At 37.1% G+C, this 19,878-nt stretch overlaps 2 protein-coding genes across 2 annotated transcripts in view; one reads left to right on the top strand and one right to left on the bottom strand.

Annotated features, from left to right (window-relative positions):
• Nucleotides 1-338: 338 nt before the first annotated feature.
• SPINK13 (serine peptidase inhibitor Kazal type 13) lies at nucleotides 339-3,456 on the bottom strand. The gene is made up of 3 exons (XM_034999538.1): nucleotides 3,387-3,456; nucleotides 1,338-1,375; nucleotides 339-470 (listed from the first exon to the last, which is right to left on the bottom strand). Exons 1-3 carry the CDS (start codon nucleotides 3,454-3,456, stop codon nucleotides 339-341), a joined length of 240 nt encoding a protein of 79 aa, XP_034855429.1.
• A 459-nt stretch (nucleotides 3,457-3,915) lies between these two features.
• LOC118006736 (sperm-associated acrosin inhibitor-like) overlaps nucleotides 3,916-19,878 on the top strand; it is a 43,092-nt gene continuing 27,129 nt past the window's right edge. The window contains exon 1 of the mRNA XM_034999497.1: nucleotides 3,916-4,650. Coding sequence (XP_034855388.1) covers nucleotides 4,634-4,650 — 17 coding nt within the window. The 5' untranslated portion in view covers nucleotides 3,916-4,633. The remainder of the gene's footprint in view (nucleotides 4,651-19,878) is intronic.

Below are 19,878 nucleotides of genomic sequence, written 5' to 3'. Positions count from 1 at the left end.
ATGTCAATGTGATTTGTTAAAAAATTTTGAGTGATTTGAAAAAATGGATTTCTATTCATTTTTTGAATATAATCTATAGATATCTATTAATATGATCTTTGATGCCAAAACACCACATAAGCCTTTCTTTCTTTTTTTTAATGAGTCAACTTTGAATGTTAACTGAAGTTTTTCAGAAAGACTTTTCTCTTTATACAGTGTGTCCCCAGTCGTTTATGACCAATAGGGGTTATTTTAAATAAAAATCCCATCCATCAGTAAATCCAGTTTCTTGGCTAAGATTATTTGATATTTCTGTGAGGAAATACATAGAAAAAAAATAGTATTTTATTTTGAACTTACCACTGATCAACACAAAAAAAACACTCATTCTGGTAAGTGTGGCCATTTGTAGCACAAACATACGATGTCACATCTGGACACTGTGATGTATAAGAAGGATCCACTGAGTAGTACATTTTACATGGGGGCTGCAAATACCAAAAAAGTGTCATATGAATAACAATTGATAGATTTTCTCCCATCTATTCCTGGCCTGTCACTTCCTCCTCCCCATAGAAATAATATCAACTAGGGTGCCTGGGTGGCTCAGTTGGTTAAGTGACTGCCTTTGGCTCAGGTCATGATCCTGGAGTCCCGGGATCAAGTCCCGCATCGGGCTCCCGGCTCAGTGGGGAGTCTGCTTCTCCCTCTGACCCTACTCCCTATCGTGCATTCTCTCTCACTCTCTCTCTCTCAAATAAATAAATAAAATCTTAAAAAAAAAAGAAATAATATCAAATATTTCTATTCAATTGATCTTTTTCAAGATTTTCTCCTGGGCTTTGGTCAGGCAGGTTTTTTGCTGACTGCAGTGTTAGAAAATGCAGTGACCCATCCATTATCTCTTAAAATCATAAGCATTATAACATCCCCACTTAAATCCCAGATGTAAAGTTTCCACTTAAACTTGGAATCCCAAAGCCGTGAACTCATTCTAAGAAGTTTGTGAGTAGAGATATTTATGTATTTGTGAACTTCTAGAGGAAGGGGCTCAAATGTAATTGTTGAGAGTGAGGGTTCTGTATTGAGGCTGGGAATAAATCCTGTATTTACCACTGTTTAACTTTATGACCTTGAGCAAGTGACAGGTGTTATTTCATTTAATGCTCAGAGATGTATTTTACTGTTATAACGTTTGTGCTACATAAGATTAAATGTAAGTCTGGAAAGGTTATAATGCCCAAGGTCACATGGAAAACTTTTGTTCTACTTATCCCTATGAAGTTTTAGGTCTCTCATATCAACAGAGTGATCAGGTTAGCATCAGAATTCAGAACTGAGAAATTTAAATTTACCTTAGGCCATTTATTTATATCACGTGGCTTGAAGATTTCTGCAGACAAAGTACATACATAATAGGTTGAAATCATTCTTCATGGAATATGATTTTACCCACTGAAGTTACTAACTGAATAAGAAAATGTAATTTAATTACTCATTTGCACAAAAGTATAAAAAATAACTTACAGCAACAGAATTTGTGGGTGGTGTTCTTTTGTTAACTACTCTATTCATTTATTCATTCTTTCCTTCATTTTCACAGTCCTGACTTTATTTATAAATTTTCTATGTTACTGAGAAAAGAGTAAAAACCAGTTGAGGTTGTAGGTGTAACTTGCAAACTACGTTATTTTCATTAAGTTACCTGATTTTTGTTGGCTTTAGTTTCCTTTTCACTGCAGTTGGGATGAGTGTACGTACTTTAAAGTTTTTTTAATTAAATATGATATGGTAAATAAAATATTAGGCTTGTTCCTACCAAGATGCTGAACTAAAGAGGATACTATGAGTGATGATGAGAAACTTTAAGGGTTCCTTGGCTCTGGAGAGACTGGTTCTGGGAAACTAGTTTGTGTGAGGATGCTGGTGTTGCCTGGAGATAGAGGTTGGCCAGCTGGCTGTGGGAGAAGGAAATAAGAAAAGACTTATCATAGTTCTGTTATTCCTTATCTCTCACTGTAATATGATCTTTTAAATAGGCTAGAAAATTCTAGCTTTCCAAAAGTCAGAATTTCCAAAGTTCAAAGAGAAAACTTGAGTTGTATTTTAAATTATTTCCCAGAGGAAACAAGAAGCCTACCAAACTTTCCAGGAATAGACTATGCCAATTGCACATATAATCTTTTAAAGAATTAAAAAAAAAAAAATGGAGCGCTTCTTTCTAATTCTAAAAAACCAGAATCTTTTAATGACAAAAGTAGCTGGATACGGTGAGGAAAAAGGAAAATAAAGGCCTTCATCTAGCAGAAATAAAGTAAAAATATATACCGCATACCATATATAAGAATAAACCTCAAATACATCTGAACATAAGAAATGAAACCATGCAAAGATCAACTGAATTTCTCTTTAGTCTTAGTGTAGGAAAACCTTTCTGGTAGGTGAGGTGCTTTAGCATTTTTTTCATAGTGAAGTTGAATATCTTTTACAGATTTAAGAGCCATTTCTGTATTTTTGGGGTATGTGTATGCGTGTGTGAATTGTATATGTATGCATATTACTCATTTGGCAATTGGTTTTTATTTCTTTTCCCTCAGTTTTAAGTATTCTTATATATTAGATGTATTAGTCCTTTATCTGTGATATGTGTTGCAGATATTCTCTTCCAGTTTATTAGATATTTTTTAGTTTAAGGAATTTACCCTGAAGATACACCTCCAACAATACAAAATACATATGCATAAGATTATTGCAACATTGTTTGTAACTGCAAAATATTGAAAACAAACTAAACGCCCATACAAAGAAGACTGACTGAATAAACTTTGGTATACCCACCCAAGGAAGATCTATGACATTGTATAAAAGAATGAGGGAGATCCCTGTGAATTGATATGTACTGATTTTCAGGATATTTGTAAATTGAGAAAAGCAAGTTGCAAACAGGTACCTATAGTATGCTATCTTTTAGGTAAGCAAGTAGGAGCATGACACAATGTGCACACATGTTTCTATATAACACAAGAAAGACAGAGATCAATGAAGATGGTTCCATAAAGATGGCTGTGGGGTTGGAATAAAAGGGAAAGGAGTATGGAGGTAATGACACTTCTCTGAACCTAAACTTTTGCTCATTTTGTTTTATTTTCCTTGTGTTCAAAATAATTTTAAATTTCCCTTTGGATTTTTCTTGACCCATGCATTATGTAGAAACATGTCATTTCATTTTCAAATTTTGGAGGGTTTTCCAGAGTAACTCCCTTTTCTAACAGTGATACCCAATTGATACCCACTTTGCATTGTCAAGCCTAACATTCCCCACTTAGTCACACATGACTATTTTTCTTTTCTACAACTAAAAGAGTATCAGATATTTCTCTCCCAAGACTTGTAAGTTTGCTTACCTGAGAAAACAGTATGTGCCAAAGTGGAGGAAACCAGGAAAAATATGGTTGTGTAGGAAAAGGCAGCCATTTGATCTCATCCAATGTCCTGCTCTGGTGGGACCTGGGAAAAGGCTTCAGATAGTTTATTCCTAATATCTTGCACAGCTGGCTTTACAAACATGAGAGGACCTACTGCCCTGAGGTGTTGCATTCTTATAAACTTGACCATGATGGTCTCACACTGGCCTGACCCAAGGGTTCAGACCTGAGAGGGCCCTCTGCTTCAAAGAGAGATAGTAAACCGTTAAAAGAACTTTTTTTTTTTTTTTCTGCCAGTAGTCATGTACAATCCCAGTCCTGGTTGGAAGAGGAACTGGGCTCCGGGCTTTCATCAGGACTGGCCCCAGGCATGTTCCTTTTACATAGGTTCACCCTATAATCTATCATCTACACTGGAACATTCATGTGAGTAAATATAAACACTCCAAGAATTTATAAAAAATTCTGAATAAATGGGTGTGGACTGAGGACTGTCCTGCGTTATCAGGGACATGTCACTTTATAATGTGAGTCATTTGATTCTTGGGATAGACCTGTTTCTCCAGTCCTTCATTTCCTAACTAAGTGTCTTCTTGCAGACCACTTACACGTGCTCAAATACAAAGAATGAATTGAAAATAGAATTGTTGGTCTTGGGTCATAAAAATTATGTATACCTTTCCTGATGCAAGAATCAAGATAAATATCTTGATCTAAATATAATTTTTATGATTCTTAGATAGGTACACATAATTTTACATATATCAGAGAGATCTGAGTTCAGATTCTAGCTTCAACATCTCCTAAAAGTGTGAGCCTTAGAAAAAGGATGAACTTCAAAGCATATTGAGATGGTCAACTGATACTATTGTAAGTAAAGAGTTTATTTGTATGAAATTGCCAATTTCTTTAGCCACACTCTTCTCTTATAGGGATGGAAATACTTAGGCCCAGAGAGAAGATGTTTTCCAAGTCATTTCCTCAACTTCCTCCTGTCCTTCTGTCATTCTGTCTCTTCTCCAAATTGTAGCTGGTGGGCATGCAGGGAAATGAGGGAGAATCCTATTAGCTGCTAGTGAATTTTCCCCTACTTTCATGTGCAGAGGAAGCAAAAGGAAGATACTGGAGGAGAACAAACACATGGGAAAACCTACTGACAGAAGAAATGCCGAGATCCCACCACTTATTTGAACTAAGGATGGAGAAGATGAAGAAATATTACCTGAATGAGTTGCTGCAGAATGTGAGTCTGCTCTAGTCACCCTGAGGTCAGAGCTAGCCTTAAGTAAAGTTGCTATTCTATGAATCTGTGGCCAGGGGCATGCTGAGCACAGGGAGCAGCCTCCTAGCTCAGCTGAGTGACCACTTACTTGGCATGAAATTACTCTAATGGCTGTTTCCTACTTTGATCCCTCTCTTGAACCACCTCTTCTGGTGTTTCATGTTCCAGCAGGCAGGGAGAGATCTGAAGGTTCCATACTTGTGGTTTCTGTTGTGGATCATGAGAACAAGAAGGACCAGCATCCTAAATATTTGATCGCATTTGCAAAGGCTAATTGCCTACCACATTGCAGATGACCTGGTGGAATTTCTTGCCTAATTCAAGGCTGATTCATCTTTCTGGTCTCTTCTGCCTCCTGAGGTCACTTAGTCCATTCTGCTTCTCAGAAGGTTTACCTGTTTTATCTTTCTAGGACATGATTTCTGACATCAGCCCAAGAAACTCGGGTACTGCGACCAATAATCTTGGCAATACTCAAGCCTCCCAGTTTCTCCACTTGTTTCCCTCTACTTAAACATAGGAAAGCCTAAAAATGTGCCATTAACTGGAAAATTTCTATCACATAGACCTTAAACTCTCTCAAGTAGTTAGCACGCCTTTTGCTGCTTTGTCTTTTCTTCTCTACCTGAGTCCCATAGTTTGACATTTAAAATTTAGCTTCTTGACATGGCCATACTCTCTTGACATCCTACCCTTTATTCTTCCCTCTTCCAAGCCGGAATAAACTCAACTTCCTATTTTCCTACTCCAGACCTCAGTTAATCTTGGTTGGCTACCTAAACCTGCTAGACTCTTAAGAAAGCCTCTTATTTAATATCATGTTGCTAACTAGGCCACCCATCTCCAATATCATTTCTTTTTCTTTAATCCATTTTTTCAACTATCTGACCATACCTCCCCTATATGACTTTGAGTAGAAAAGTTCACCTCTTCTTTATTAAGTAGGGAAGCTTCAGATGAACCAACTCCACTTTTTTTCTCCTTGCCTTGTAATTCTGGAAATTTTATCACTTATTTTTCTTTCTATTTTTCTGCTTCTCTTCATATCAACTTACGAGGGATCTACACATTTATCCATCCCTTTCTTTCTGCCAATACCTGGTTATGTGGTCTACACTCCTCATCACATTTACTCCTTATAATAATCCCATGAGGTTTATAGCATTGTGAGACTTGTATAAGAGAAAAAGATACTGAAGCTTAGAAGAGTAAATTCATTTGCTGGGACTAACTAGCTACTAAAGAGTGGTAATGAAGTAACTAGCTACTAATGGTCAGATATGGGATTCAAACACAGGTATGTTTAACTACAAAGCCCATGTTCACTTATTTTCTCTCATCTTAGAGAATGAATGTTCCCTTTAACTTATCTATCAATCTTCTTAGACCAACACCATGAATGTCTTGTGTGATACTTTATGCTTTTCTTGGCAGCATCTTTGATTTTCCGCTCTTTGTCCCTCCTTCCAAAGGCAGTACTCTTAATCTCTCCATAATACTGCCTCCTAGGTAATTAGATTGTGTCTAGTCCACCAAGATATAACCCTACTGGAATTTTGACTGGAGTCAATAACATCTTTATAAAGTATGTATAAAAACATGTATAAAACATGATAAAAAACATCTTTTCATACATGAATATGACATGACATCTTTTCAATTGCAGGGGAATTCTTCTACTTACTCAATGTGTAGGAATTCCTAGAATGCAATTTTTAAAACACAATCTGATCTTGTTGCCCTATTCAAATCTACCATTGGCTCTTTCTTGGTTATATTATGGGGTTATTATTTATGATAAAACTTGAATGTGAAGAAATTTAACATCTTATTTTGTATAACTGAAATCAACTTGTTCATGAATATCCAAATTCTATCAGTAATAGACAAAAGTAACTTGGGGACCTGTGACTTTGGGAGCAGGAGATAGAGGTTGAATGAAGTATGGATCATAAGAGTGAAGATAAGGGAAGAAAATAATTAGGTTTTTGGATCCTCTTAGCACTAGTGTCAACCTTTCTAGTGTCTGTAGAAGCAGTTACTTTAGAAATTAAATTCAAGTGAGAAAAGAAAACTGCCTATACAACTAAAGACAGTTTTATCTGTTGAAGATTCAGAGGTCTTTGGCTAATAATTACCTGTTGCTTCTCTGGAGCTCCATTTCCCTGGTTTTTCAAAGGCTTTAGAGATCCTTTGCGTACCAGCATAAGGTTAGTTTTGCCAGTTAAAAAAGGCACTAACATTAAGAAGATGATCTCTCCTGATCTTTGTAGGAAAATGGTGGATGGCGAAGTCAGATTTCTTCACCCATCTTTAAAAAAAAAACAGGGCTTAATCTAAATCTGGAGAGTACATAACATTGCCCAGTGCCCATGCCTGCAGTATAACTGGAAATCAGACAATATTATCTACTTTGCATTCCATGCAATTAGGGAAGTACACTTCCAACACCAGCAACATTAACACAAAAGATAGAAAGATTACAGATGACTTGAATAACCCTACTTACCAACTTGACATAACTGAAATTTATAAAACTTCTGGATCTGTAGTAGGTATAATTTCCCTATTTTTACCACTAAGTACAAATGAAATACACATAAAATAAACATAAGAAGACAGTAAGGGGGAGAGAAAGTGGATTGGCTAGGGATCTGGGGACTTGAAGAATAATATGCTGGTGAGTTTCCTGAGTTTTCTGTTTGCTTCATGTATCCAGACTTGGAGCTGAGGAAGATAGCAACCTGCAAACATCAGGAGGCACAGGTCAAAAAACCACCCTGACAAAAGCCTGTTCTCTCTAGTTGAAGGACCAATAAAGGAGCACAAATGACTTTTTTGCCTCAAAACATTATATCCAAGAAGCTATCATTCTCACCAGCCTGGGTTTGCAGCTGGGTTTCTTGTAGGATATGTTTCATAAATGGTGAAAAGTGTAGGCAAACCATGGGTAGCTGGACCATCTATAAGTCACTAATGTCTTGTCAACATATTTCTTCCTTTTTGTTTAACTTGTAGGGTCTTATTCCTGATGGAACTAAGTAATGCATTCATTATTACTATTTCTATGTAATATTGTCCCATAGGTCTGGTCATGTCATTGACATTAACCAGACACCAACAGGTAGAAAAAAGGAGGGCCAGAATTTGATTTGACTTTACCACTCCTTATTGATTACCCATTAAATTCCAGGCTTTATAGTAGGTCATAGAGGTGGCCTAGTATCCATCCATTAAATTACTGCTCTCACAAATCTTAAAGTTTTATTAAAAGTGGGTGACAAGCAGAAATCCACAAAAGTAGAAAGGCAGTCAGCTAGGAGATGTGGCAGTTGGTGAGGAAAACCTGAGTCATGTGCGGAACTAGTATCAGAAGAGAGAAAACCCACCCAACATAAGATAATTAAAAGAACAGAACACTTTCTTCTCTTTGCCTGAATAAAAACTGGGGAAATCAAAGGCTCATGTCTAAGAACATAATTGAGTCCTTACTAAAATGGTCTTTTTATTAAAAAATATTTGACCTTTTTAAAAATTTCTGTCAGGATTAAAGTAGCATGCATATTCTTAAAGCCTAAAAGAAAATAAGCAATACTCTGCCTAATAATGTGATATATTATAGGAGATGAGATTCTTGCAGTTAGAAGTTTTTAAAACTTCTTTATATGTTTGTATGTTTTTTTTACATTATTTTTAATGCAGCCCATAGTAAGAAATAAATTTTATATTACAACCAAAACACAAATACACATACACTCACATATCTGAAACATCACAAAATCCTACTTACACTGTGTGCAGTGCACTATAGTATTTTCTATCCTATTCTGTTTTCTTCTAGTTTATTCCATTAAGATGCAGGTTGTAACCCACTTTGATTTTACAATGTATTTATGAATCAGAGCCTTTAGTGTAAAAGATATTGGTTTAAAGAGTGAAAATTATTATAAAAATTAATACTTGATCTTGACAGATGTGTGTGTGTGTGTGTGTGTTCATTCCTGGCAAATAGGCAACTCACACTGATTAGAATATTGAAAAGGAGAAATCCCCCAGTAAGACCACACCAGCTCTGAACCTCCTCCAATCTGTGGGATGTTAATGGTGGGTGGGGATTCCAAGCAGAGGAAAAACTGACACTTTGAAAGATAAGCCATAAATCAGAGGGAAGAGGAGCCAGGTTAAACAGTGGACATAAATCCACCCAATGTGATTCCCTGGTGCAGGATCTTCTGACTTTCTGTCTGAGGAAATTCATGTATATACTGTAGTTGTAACTTTATCCTTCTATGCTGTGTTTCCTTTTGAACAGTAAACCACTCTTTTATAAAGAAAGACATTTATCCATGGGCCTCCAAGTGTGATGGGTAGCATGCAATGAAGCCAAAGGATAGCCTCATCGGATTCAACTTGAGCAGATAGTGGGGCAGCAGGGAAGTTGGAAAGGAGTGCTTTGTGCCAGGTTTCTGGGCAGAGATAATTGGTGAAGTGTGTGGATATGGCAGCATGGGGATGAAATGACAGGAAAGGACAAACAATAATTTAGGAATGCATTGAGGCAAAAATATGTTTTCCTTCTCATTTTTTAAAAGATTTTATTTATTTATTTATTTGAGAGAGAGAGCACAAACAGGGGGAGCAGCAGAGGGAGAGGGGAAAGCAGACTCCCAAGGCTCGATCCTAGGGTCCTGGGATCATGACCTGAGCTGAAAGCAGATGCTTAACCGTCTGAGCCACCCAGGCGCCGCTGCTTCTCATTTTATGCTGGAGAAGAAAAAATAAAAGAGCTTTGAAAGTTAAAGCAGCAAACACTTGGACTACACAAGGCTGAAATTCAGTCTCAAGGAAAAGGGGTTCCTGGTAATGTCAACAAAGCATGGATTCTACCCCAAGAAAACTTATTAAGAAATTAGCTATTAAATGGTATGAAAGGTGGACCCTAAAGCAAATCAGGAGCACAGTTATCATAATCAGAACCCATAATCAGAGTGGGAGAATGTGCAAATCTGTCAAATTTGGAATCATCTAAACTGCACCTAGCGCTTTTTCAAAATCCATAACTAGAATCAGTCTGAGCCTCATAATCTGGAGCAGAGCTAAACTTAATTAAGAGGGTTCAATATCTTAGCTAAGGGAAGAGAGCAGTTATTTGGATGAGAAGTGGGCAGTCGGGACAGTGATGATCAACAAAGTTCAAACCTTGAAAAGCCCTACAGTAAGCTGGGGGTCCAGAGAGCTGTAGGCCTATCTTGTGATCTAGAAGTTACCAGCAACCTTGACGATAGATGGTGAGAAATGCTTTGGAGAATAGGATGAGTTTCATTGTGAAGATATTGTTTGAGATAACATGGGAACATCCAAGTAGATGGATGGGATTTAATCTCTAATGGGATTTGAGGGGCTTCTGGGGTACTGATAATGTCTGATTTCTTGGTCTGGGTGATGTTTAAATGGGTGTGTTGATTTTGTGAAATTCTTATCTGTGCAAGATACTATATATACATGTGAAACATCAATACTGTTTTATATTAAAAATCTTAGAAATACATTACGATAATAAAGATTAGCCAATAAAACTTAACAGTATGTCAAAGAATAGTTTACAATGAAGAAGTAAGATTTATTTCAAGAATGGAAGGACAGTTACATATTAGAAAGGAGATTACTATAATTTATTATATCAGTAGGTGAAAGGACAGTTACTATATAAATAATTGATAAATATTGTTAGTGAATTGAATAAAATCTCTATATTTGAATATTCTTTGTAATAAATAGGAAAACTGTCAAAGATAAAAAAATATTGTAAACATTTGAAGTTGGTGAAACTGCTGGTGAGTACATAAATTTGTAGAACTTTTAAACTCTCAAATGAGAATTCATCATAAAGTTGTTTCCAGGAGCACTTGGGTGGCTCAGTCAGTTAAGCATCTGCTTTCAGCTCGGGTCATGATCCTGGAATCCCAGGATCTAACCCCACATTGAACCCCATGTCAAGCCCCATGTCCAGCTCCCTGCTCAGAGTGAAGTCTGCTTCTCCCTCTCGCCCTCACCCTACTTGTTTTCTCTCTCACTCTCTCTCTCAAATAAATAAATAAAATCTTTAAAAAAATGTTGTTTCCATAAATATTTATAACAGGAATTTTTGTGACACTGCAAAATGGAAATCATTTTACAGAGGGTTGGTCATATTTTGGTTTATCTATGAATGAAAAAATAAGTAACTATTAAAAATAATATTGTAAAAGAATATTTATTGACATGGAACTATTTCATCATATACTGTGTGACATATAAGTTTACACATAGAATAATGTAAATTTTAACATAACATATAACAGAAATAATGTGTAATGTGGGTAAAAACAACTTTCAATAAAATTGTATGTAAAAAATATAATGACAAATTCTGAATTGTTAACAGTGGTTACTACTAGTTCTTAAGATTATGTATAATTTTGTATGTATTTTGAATTTGTGCCTTTTTATGTTTGTTTTCTGCATTGAAGAGGTATTATAGTATAATCTCAAAAGTGCAATGATGGCTACCTGTGTTTTTTCTTTTTCTTTTTTTTTAAGGATTTTATTTATTTATGTGACAGAGAGAGAGACACAGCAAGAGAGGGAACACAAGCAAGGGGAGTGGGAGAGGGAGAAGCAGACCTCCCGCTGAGCAGGAAGGTGCCCATCACCCAGTTACTCCATCCCCCCCCACCTCCCTCCCCTCCATCAACCTTCAGTTTCATTCTTGTAGTTGAGTCTCTTAGGGTTTGTCTCCCTCTCTGATTTTGTCTGATTTTTTTGAATTAGTGTTTTCATTTTCTTTAGGTAAAACTTTGGCTTTTACATTTAGAGTTGGGAAGCCATTAGGTGATTTGAACAGAGGAGATATTGTTAAAAGACATTTCTCTAAATGCTAGAATAAATAAGGAGAGGAATAGCAAGATTCAGGAGAGCAGCTAGGAGATATATTAGTGTTTAAGAAAGGAATTCCAGCACCTGCTAGGGGTGATGAAGATAAGGCATTGATTTCTTATAATCTTTCATTGTGAAGAAAGTTGGACAGGATTGACCTTCTGATAAATTTGCTACCTTACTCCTCAGTGTTGAGAAGCCATACTACAGCTGACTAAAGAGTCAGTGAGTGATAAAGATACAAAGGAAGTGATGGTAGAAAAGGACCAGAAAGCCAGCGGGGAATATGAATAATGTTAAGCTGCTATAATTCACTATATTTATTAAACAAGTCAAACTTGAAAAAATCCTCATTCTCAACAATGCAGTCAATACATATATAGAAAGCAGTACCTCTCAGGCTTATCATATTATGGCCCACATAGAAAATATTATTTATAAGTTAGAGCAAAGAGATAAGGTTACCTGCCACTGGTGGCAATCAGCCTGAAGAGTCCAGGCACCCGAGGTCATGGTGCCATCCAAAAGAATCAATATTTCATCAATGTTCCATAATATACATGTCAATAATTCATTTGATGACTGTAGTCCTATTCTGCCCCTCAGCCACAGAGATCAGCAGCAACAGCCCAGGCCTCCAGTGTTCACACATAATATCAGGTTGGTGCAAAAGCTCTGCGTTACGTAGGAGTTCCTGCTGACAGGTGCAACTGGCCACCTTCCTTTGGATATTCCCACCTCTAACTCCTTCCCCTCCAAACTCCCCAGGCTGCTTCTTCCCAATGTTGCATACATTTAAGAGTTAAAGGTAACTTTGACTAGAGGAGGTCCCAGATTTGGTGGTAGCAATGAGAGTAGATTCCAAAGGTTCTGTCTAGGACTCTCTGCCTTTAGACTTATCTCCACCTCTCTTCTTATAGTCACCAGGAAGAACTCAGATGAGGGCCTGACTTTAGATCTTCCTTCATATACAGAATTTATGGAAACATGGGTACTCACACCAAATCACTTAGACTCCTAAGAAGTATCGTCACTGTAAAAAACCAGAATACTATAAACCAATAAAAAAAATTTATTCCAAAATAAGTGTAACTTAAATAAGTATAATTAGCTTGGATTTTTAGATATATATAGAACTTTAGAGCAAATTAACAAAAAAACTCTCTTTTTAAGCACACAGTGAACATTTATAAAACTAGACTATCTTTTAGGTCATAAAGGAAGCCTCAGTAAATTCCAAGGCATCACAGACTGTGTATTCTGAAATACATATGGTAATATGTATTATCCATATGCTTGCAAATTAATGAATATTCTCTGAGTTAATAAGAGAATCTTGATGGGAATTGCACAATATTTAATACTTATGACAAAGAAAATATTCGTATTCATATTATTTTTTTAAAGATTTATTTATTTATTTGACAGAGATCAGCAGAGGGAGAGGGAGAGGCAGACTCCCTGCTGAGCAGGGAGCCCGATGTGGGACTCAATCCCAGGACCCTGGGATCATGACCTGAGCTGAAGGAAGACGCTTAACTGACTGAGCCGCCCAGGTGCCCAAAAATATTCATATTAATGTAAGCATATCGTTGTAGCAAATAATCCTAAAATGCAAAATGACTCAATATACACAATAGACATGTATATCCTCATTCATATAAACAATTAAATGTGGTTCCAGATGTTGGGGAAGTAGCGTTCTCTTCCATACAATTATTCAGAGAGATGAAGTGGAGGCCCTTCAATCTTCCAACAGGTGGCTTTCATACATGCAATAGCACAATGACTCTTACAATGAGATGAGGAAATGAAACCAGAAATAAAAGAGGACATGCTGTATAATTCCTTTTATATAAAGTACAAAACAGGTGGAACCAATCTATGGTATTTGATGCCAGGATAGTTGTTATCTTGGAAGTTAGTGACTAGGAGGGAATAAAAGTGGGGAGGGCTTTAGGGATTCTGGTAACATTTTGGTTCTTGAACAGGTTGCTGATTACATGGATACTGTAGAGGACACATGTGTGCTTCACCCAGATGCCTTTTACCAATTAAATCTTTACTCTTATTCCCCAGATTTGATATATTTTGCTCGTTATGACTTGTACCTACAACCTTCTTTAGAGTGCTACCTTTACTGGCTACTAGTGCTACTTTGTCTGGATGTTCCAAAAGCTAAAAGTGCTAGGAGTTTACATTCCCTTGTAGCAACCTCCGTGTAATGAGTGAGTAGTGCAGGAGTATGGCAGCACAGATTTCTTGCTTCAGCAGAACACATTTCTGCCTTCAGCAGAGTGTAGTTTACACTCCCCATGGAATTAAGCTATATCTGGAAACTCACATAAAATTGCACCTTTGCTCTACTTGTTTCTCCTCCTCATCCAACTCCTCCACTCTTTAACCAATCTCTTCCAGGAGCATTTCCTCACTAAACACCAGTACATGAATCAACATATTAAGATCTTCCAGGGAGACCAGCCTATGACAGTAGGTGCCATCATGATCATAGGAAGTAGATTATAGGATGTGGTTCTGGAATTGGCTATCTGGCACACCAAATGGCAATGAGTAACTCATGCCTGGTAGTAAATAGTGCTGATGTCCCATGGCGTGCTGTAACAATGTAATTTTAAAGTTTTCCCCTGTACTGAGTGTGACAAGATATAGATGGAAGGGTATCCCCTGGCTTATGCAATATCTCTGATGTTTGGGAGGTGTAGGAAAATGGTAATTATGACTCTGAGACTGAGTGGTGGTGGTTAAGTCTCATCAATACCTGAAAGGAGAAAATGTTAGGCTCAGGTTGGTCAACGACTAATTTAAGGAAAAGTTTAGGGTCAGAGGTCATCTACTGCCACTTTAAAGAAAATTCATCTCCTGCAACTGGAAGAAAGATCATGATAATAACCAAGCATAGAGCTTAATTGTAACAGAGAAGACAATGTGGCATTGTAGGGCCACAAGCACTTACTCATGCATCTTACTTTTGTCTTCAGAACCTGCTCAAATCTGATCTTGTACACAGTCTCCATGTCTTGATGATGGGGAGACCTCTACTCCATTTTGAGGACATTAATATTATTTCATGGGATGATAATTTGAATATATATATATGTTTTTAATTTTTGTTTTGCTTCTGCCTTACGTCTTTCTCCTACAGTCATGCTTAGCCTAATGTCTCCCTATATATAAATTGGTAAAGAGCTTCATTGCTCAGAATGAAGTCATCATGTCAGTGATAAAACACCCTGAGATGAATTATTGGTTTCAGAAAATCACTGTTCATAAGGAACAAAGATTTATGATTATATTTGTTAATGCCAATGTTTTATGGATTGAGAGGAGGGAAGTTCCAGGGAAGAAATATCTGACTTTGATGTTGGTGATTGTTCAGGAGAGTGACTATGGATCTTGTCCTGCCATCCCGTCAACCATGGGGAGGGATTAATATCAGGAGGGTTTGCTGCATTCAGACATGTTTGAGTATTTAAGAGTATTTTAAGAGAAAATCTGTGTCTCAATTTCTGTTCAGGGTACTGGAAGCCAGCAAGTCATCACAAAATTCCTGAGCCCATTATGGCATAGAAGTGATGGGTAGACCCTCCTGCACGGAGTGTCTAGATTGATGGACTGAGGATAGACTTACAGTGTCACTATCCACATAAATGGGTATCAGAAGCACCCAAACATTATCTCTATTTGGTAGAGTGATGAGGATCAGAACATGAGAGCCAGTGGATATGGTCTAAGCCAAGATGAAGTATAACTTCCATTTATATAATACAATTTTAGAGAATACTTTTAGGTTCACAGCAACATTCAGCAAAAGGTAGAAAGACTTTCTGTATACTCCCTGTCTCCACACATGTCTAGCCTCTCTCATTCTCAACGTCCCCAACCAGAGCAGTATGTTTGTTATGAACCTACACTAATACATCATTATCACATAAAGTCTATAGTTTACTTTGTGGGTTCACTCTTGTTGTTCTGCATTCCATGCGTTCAGACATCCAAATGAGTGTGAAGTGGTATCTCATTGTGATTTTAGTTTGTATTTGCCTGATTATTCCTAATGATGTTGATTATGTTTTCATGGGCTCATTGGCCATTTCCAGATCTAATTGAAGAAATATCTGTTCATGTCATTTGCCCATTTTTAAAATGGGTTTCTTTGTCTTAAAAAAAAAAAAAAAACAAAGAGAGAGACACAGAGAGAGAGGGAACACAGGCAGGGGGAGTGGGAGAGGGAGAAGCAGGCTTCTGCTGAGCAGGGAGCCTGATGGGGGGGCTCGATCCCAGGACCCTGGGATCATGACCTGAGCTGAAGGCAGTTGCTTAACCGACTGAGCCACCCCGGCGCCCTAGATGAAAACATTTTTAATTATCTCTGGCATTCTTGGTTGATTAATTTTTCCCTTGAGCACTTTGTATATGTTATCCCACTGACGTTTGGCCCCATTGTTTCTGCTGCAAAGTTAGCTGTTAATCCTATTGGATGTTGCTTGTAAGTGTCCTTTTTCTCTTGCTGTTTCAAGATTTTTTCTTGTTTTTGACTTTCAACATTTTTACCATGATGTGGGTATTTGTGGTCTTTTTGTAGTTTATCCTACTTGGTATTTGTTGAGCTTCCTTGATGTTTAGGTTGTTTTCTTCACAAACTTGGGCAGTTTTCAGACACTGTTTCTTCGGTTTTTGTCTGCCTCTCTCCTCTCCTTTCCTCTGGTATGGCCATTATACAACTATTAGTGTGCCATATAGTGTCCCACATCTCTCCAGAGCTCTGTTCGTTTTTCTTTATTTATTCTTTTCTCTGTTCAGCTTACATAATGTCTATTGATGTATCTTCAAATTCACTAATTATTTCTTCTGCCAGCTCAAATCTACTATTGTTCCCTTCTAGTGAATGCTTTATTTCAACAGTTGTACCTTTTAATTTCCAGAATTTCCACTTCCCTCTCTTTATTGATATTCTTTATTTGAGGTGGCATTGTTGTCATACCTTCCATTACTTCTTTAATCAAGCTTTCCCTTAGTTCTGAAATATTAATAATGACTATTTTAAAATATTTTCTGGCTAAATCCAACATTGGTCTCTCTCACAGGCAATTCTGTTGCCTGCTTTTTTTTTTCATTGTGATGGGTCATGCTTTCCTGTTTCTTTGCATGCCTTCTAATTTTTTTGTTAGAAACTGAACATATTGTAATGACTCTGTAGTGTTTCTGGGTACTGCTTCCTTCACGAGGATTGTTTTTCTTATTTGCTTGTTTATTTGTTTAGTGATAGCCTGGATAGTTGTAGTACCATTTACTCCCCTTTCTCCCCTTAAATGTTAAGTTTTTGATGCTACTTTTTAAGGAGGCACAACTTTGGGTATGCTTACAGTTGTCTTGAATGACAGTGGTACAGATTAGGCCTCTTCCACTCTGTCTCTGAAGAGACCCATCTGTTATGCTCCACTAATTGCCAGCAGATCACTCTATTGTTTACAACAATGTCTTAGGACATAAATACCTCTACAAACTAATCTAATAAAATAGTATTTCCTTGCATGGAATATTCTCTGGGGTCAGTGTTTTATATTTATGCTTACCACAGGAAATCTCCTCCCAGCTGTCTTATTCCTGATATGTCTCCTGCAAACTAGCTAACCTGTAGTCTAGGCTGTATCTTCATTAAGTCGATAAATCTCCTAATTCCCTTTACAATAACCCCCCATGGTTTTTGAAAGAGCTCTGAAAGAGCTCTATTTTTTTTTTTTTTAAGATTTTATTTATTTATTTGACAGAGAGAGACCCACAGTGAGAGAGGGAACACAAGCAGGGGGAGTGGGAGAGGGAGAAGCAGGCTTCCTGTGGAGCAGAGAGCCCGATGTGGGGCTCGATCCCAGGACCCCGGGATCATGACGCGAGCTGAAGGCAGATGCCCAATGACTGAGCCACCCAGGCGCCCTGAAAAAGCTCCATTGTAAATGAAGTCAGTTCCTTTGGGAAGAGATCCAGAGCTATCTGTTTTATGGCCTGCTTTTCCTCCAAGGCAAAACCTCTGAACCAAAGCTCTGGAGCTTGGAGTGACACCTATTCTTTAGGACCTGAGCACTCAGGGGAGGAGTAGTAGTAGCCTCAGGTTCACTTCATTTGCCTCTCCTGGTGTAGGACTATCAACTCATGAACTGGGGGAAGGGCCATAGGTGTGTAGTATTCACTGTAAGCCACACCCAAGGCAGAGCTTCCATTCCACAACAAGGAGTTGGGTGGAAGTGAGCCCCCATTCACTCACTCAGGAATTAGCCTCAGCAGCAGACAGATGGAGGTAAGAAGAGAAGTGCTGAAGTCCTGCTCTTCCTCAGAAGAAAACCCTCCAGCTTGGAGCTGGGTAAAGAGATATTCCTGTGTTCTTGGATAAAGCAGTCTGGAATGGAGTCTCCACCTTATTGACCAGGGGAAAGGGAAAGGGAGAAGCCCCTTGGTTCAAATACTGCAGAATCTTGCCTTTCTTATGAATTTTTATAGATTTTTTTTTGAGTAGATGTTTCTTCATTTGCTGTTTGCTCTTAAACCATTTCCATAGACTTGACTAAAAAAAAAAAATTATACCAATTTCACTGGAGAATGGGTCAGCAGAATTTGTCATGCTATCATTTCAGAAGTTGATTGCACTTTGTTTTTTCATGTGGATGCAAAGTACTCTCTGATATTACTTTCTTTCATCTAAAAATACTTCCATTAATGTTTCTTGTAAGTCAAGACTAAGGTTTTTCTTTTAAAGATTTTATTTTATTTATTTGAGAGAGAGAGACAGAGCGAGAGAGGAACACAAGCAGGGGGAGTGGGGGAGGGAGAGGCAGGCTTCCCACGGAGCAAGGAGCCCGATGCGGGGCTCGATCCCAGGACCCTGGGATCATGACCTGAGCTGAAGGCAGCCGCTTAACTGACTGAGCCACCCAGGCACCCCTCAAGACCAACGTATTATAGCAACAAATTATCTTAGTATTTTTCTTTCTGAAAATGTCTGTATTTTGCCTTTATTTTGTTAAGATCATTCTGAGAATAAGATTCTTAGTTGAAGCTTATTTTCTTCTTTTATTACTTGGAATATGTTAAGCCACTACCTTTGGCTGCCATATTTTCTGATGGGAAGTTAGCAGTTAATTATATTTTTATTTTTCTATATGTGATGGGTCATTTTTCTTTTGCTGCTTTCAGTATTTTCTATCTTTGACTTTCAGTATTTTGAATATCATGTGTCTGGATTTAGATTTTTTTTTTTTTGTATTTACCCTAATTGTAGTTCACTGTCTTAGATATGTAGAATAGTGTTTTTAAAATAAAATCTGAGAATTTTCCAGTCTTTATTCCAATAATATGTTTCTGCTCTGTTCTCTCTCTCATATTATTCTGCTACTCCTATTATGCATATGTTGGTGCATTTAATGGTGTTCAAGACTTCTTTGATATTGGGTTCAGTTTATCTTATTGTTTTATTTTCTGTTCTTTAGATTTCTTACTGTCTATTGATCTAAACTCAGTTCACTGATACTTTCTTCTTCCAGCTCAAGTCTGCTGTGAATTTTTAAGTTTTGGTTATTGTATTTTTCAATTACAGAAATTCTATTTATTTATTTCAAATAAGTTTGTATCTTAATGATATTCTCTAGTTGATGAAATATTGTCATACCATTCTTTAATTCTATAGAGTTTTCCTTAGATCCTTAATTATATTATAAAAGCTACTTTAAATTTTTTTGTTAGGTCCAACATCTTAGCCCCTGAAAAAGAATTTCTATCCTTGATTTTTTTTTTTTATTCATGTGTATGGAACATACTCTCCTGTATCTTGAATTTCTCATATATTTTGTTGAAAATGGACATTTTAATAGTATTTTATAGTGACTATGATGACTTTCCCCACCTAAACTCCTGGTGTTTGTGCTATTGTTTTTGGTTTTTGGTCTCTTTATGTGTCAGGAAAGTCTATTCCCCTTGAAGTATAGAGTCTCTGATATTTCTAAATTCTGGGCTTCTTCAGTGCTAAAAGTTACTGGTAGGTTTAGGGTGACAAGTATAATCCTCACACACAAGTATGGACAGTTCTAATATTTTAACTCAAATATTTATGATAAACTTGTGAGACAGGAGTTACGATTCTCAGATTTAAAATAAGCAAAATGTGCATTATAAAGTCTAAATGTTGAGTCCAGGTTATTCATTGGTAGATGGCATTTGAAATGATCTCTTTCCACTGAATCAGTCCATAAAGATGATTGGTTTGTT

This window comes from Mirounga leonina, unplaced genomic scaffold (genome assembly GCF_011800145.1).
Source record: "Mirounga leonina isolate KUSES-001 unplaced genomic scaffold, KU_Mleo_1.0 Mir_99, whole genome shotgun sequence".
NCBI classification, from domain to species: Eukaryota; Metazoa; Chordata; class Mammalia; order Carnivora; family Phocidae; genus Mirounga; species Mirounga leonina.
This window is presented reverse-complemented; position numbering and strand designations above follow the sequence as displayed.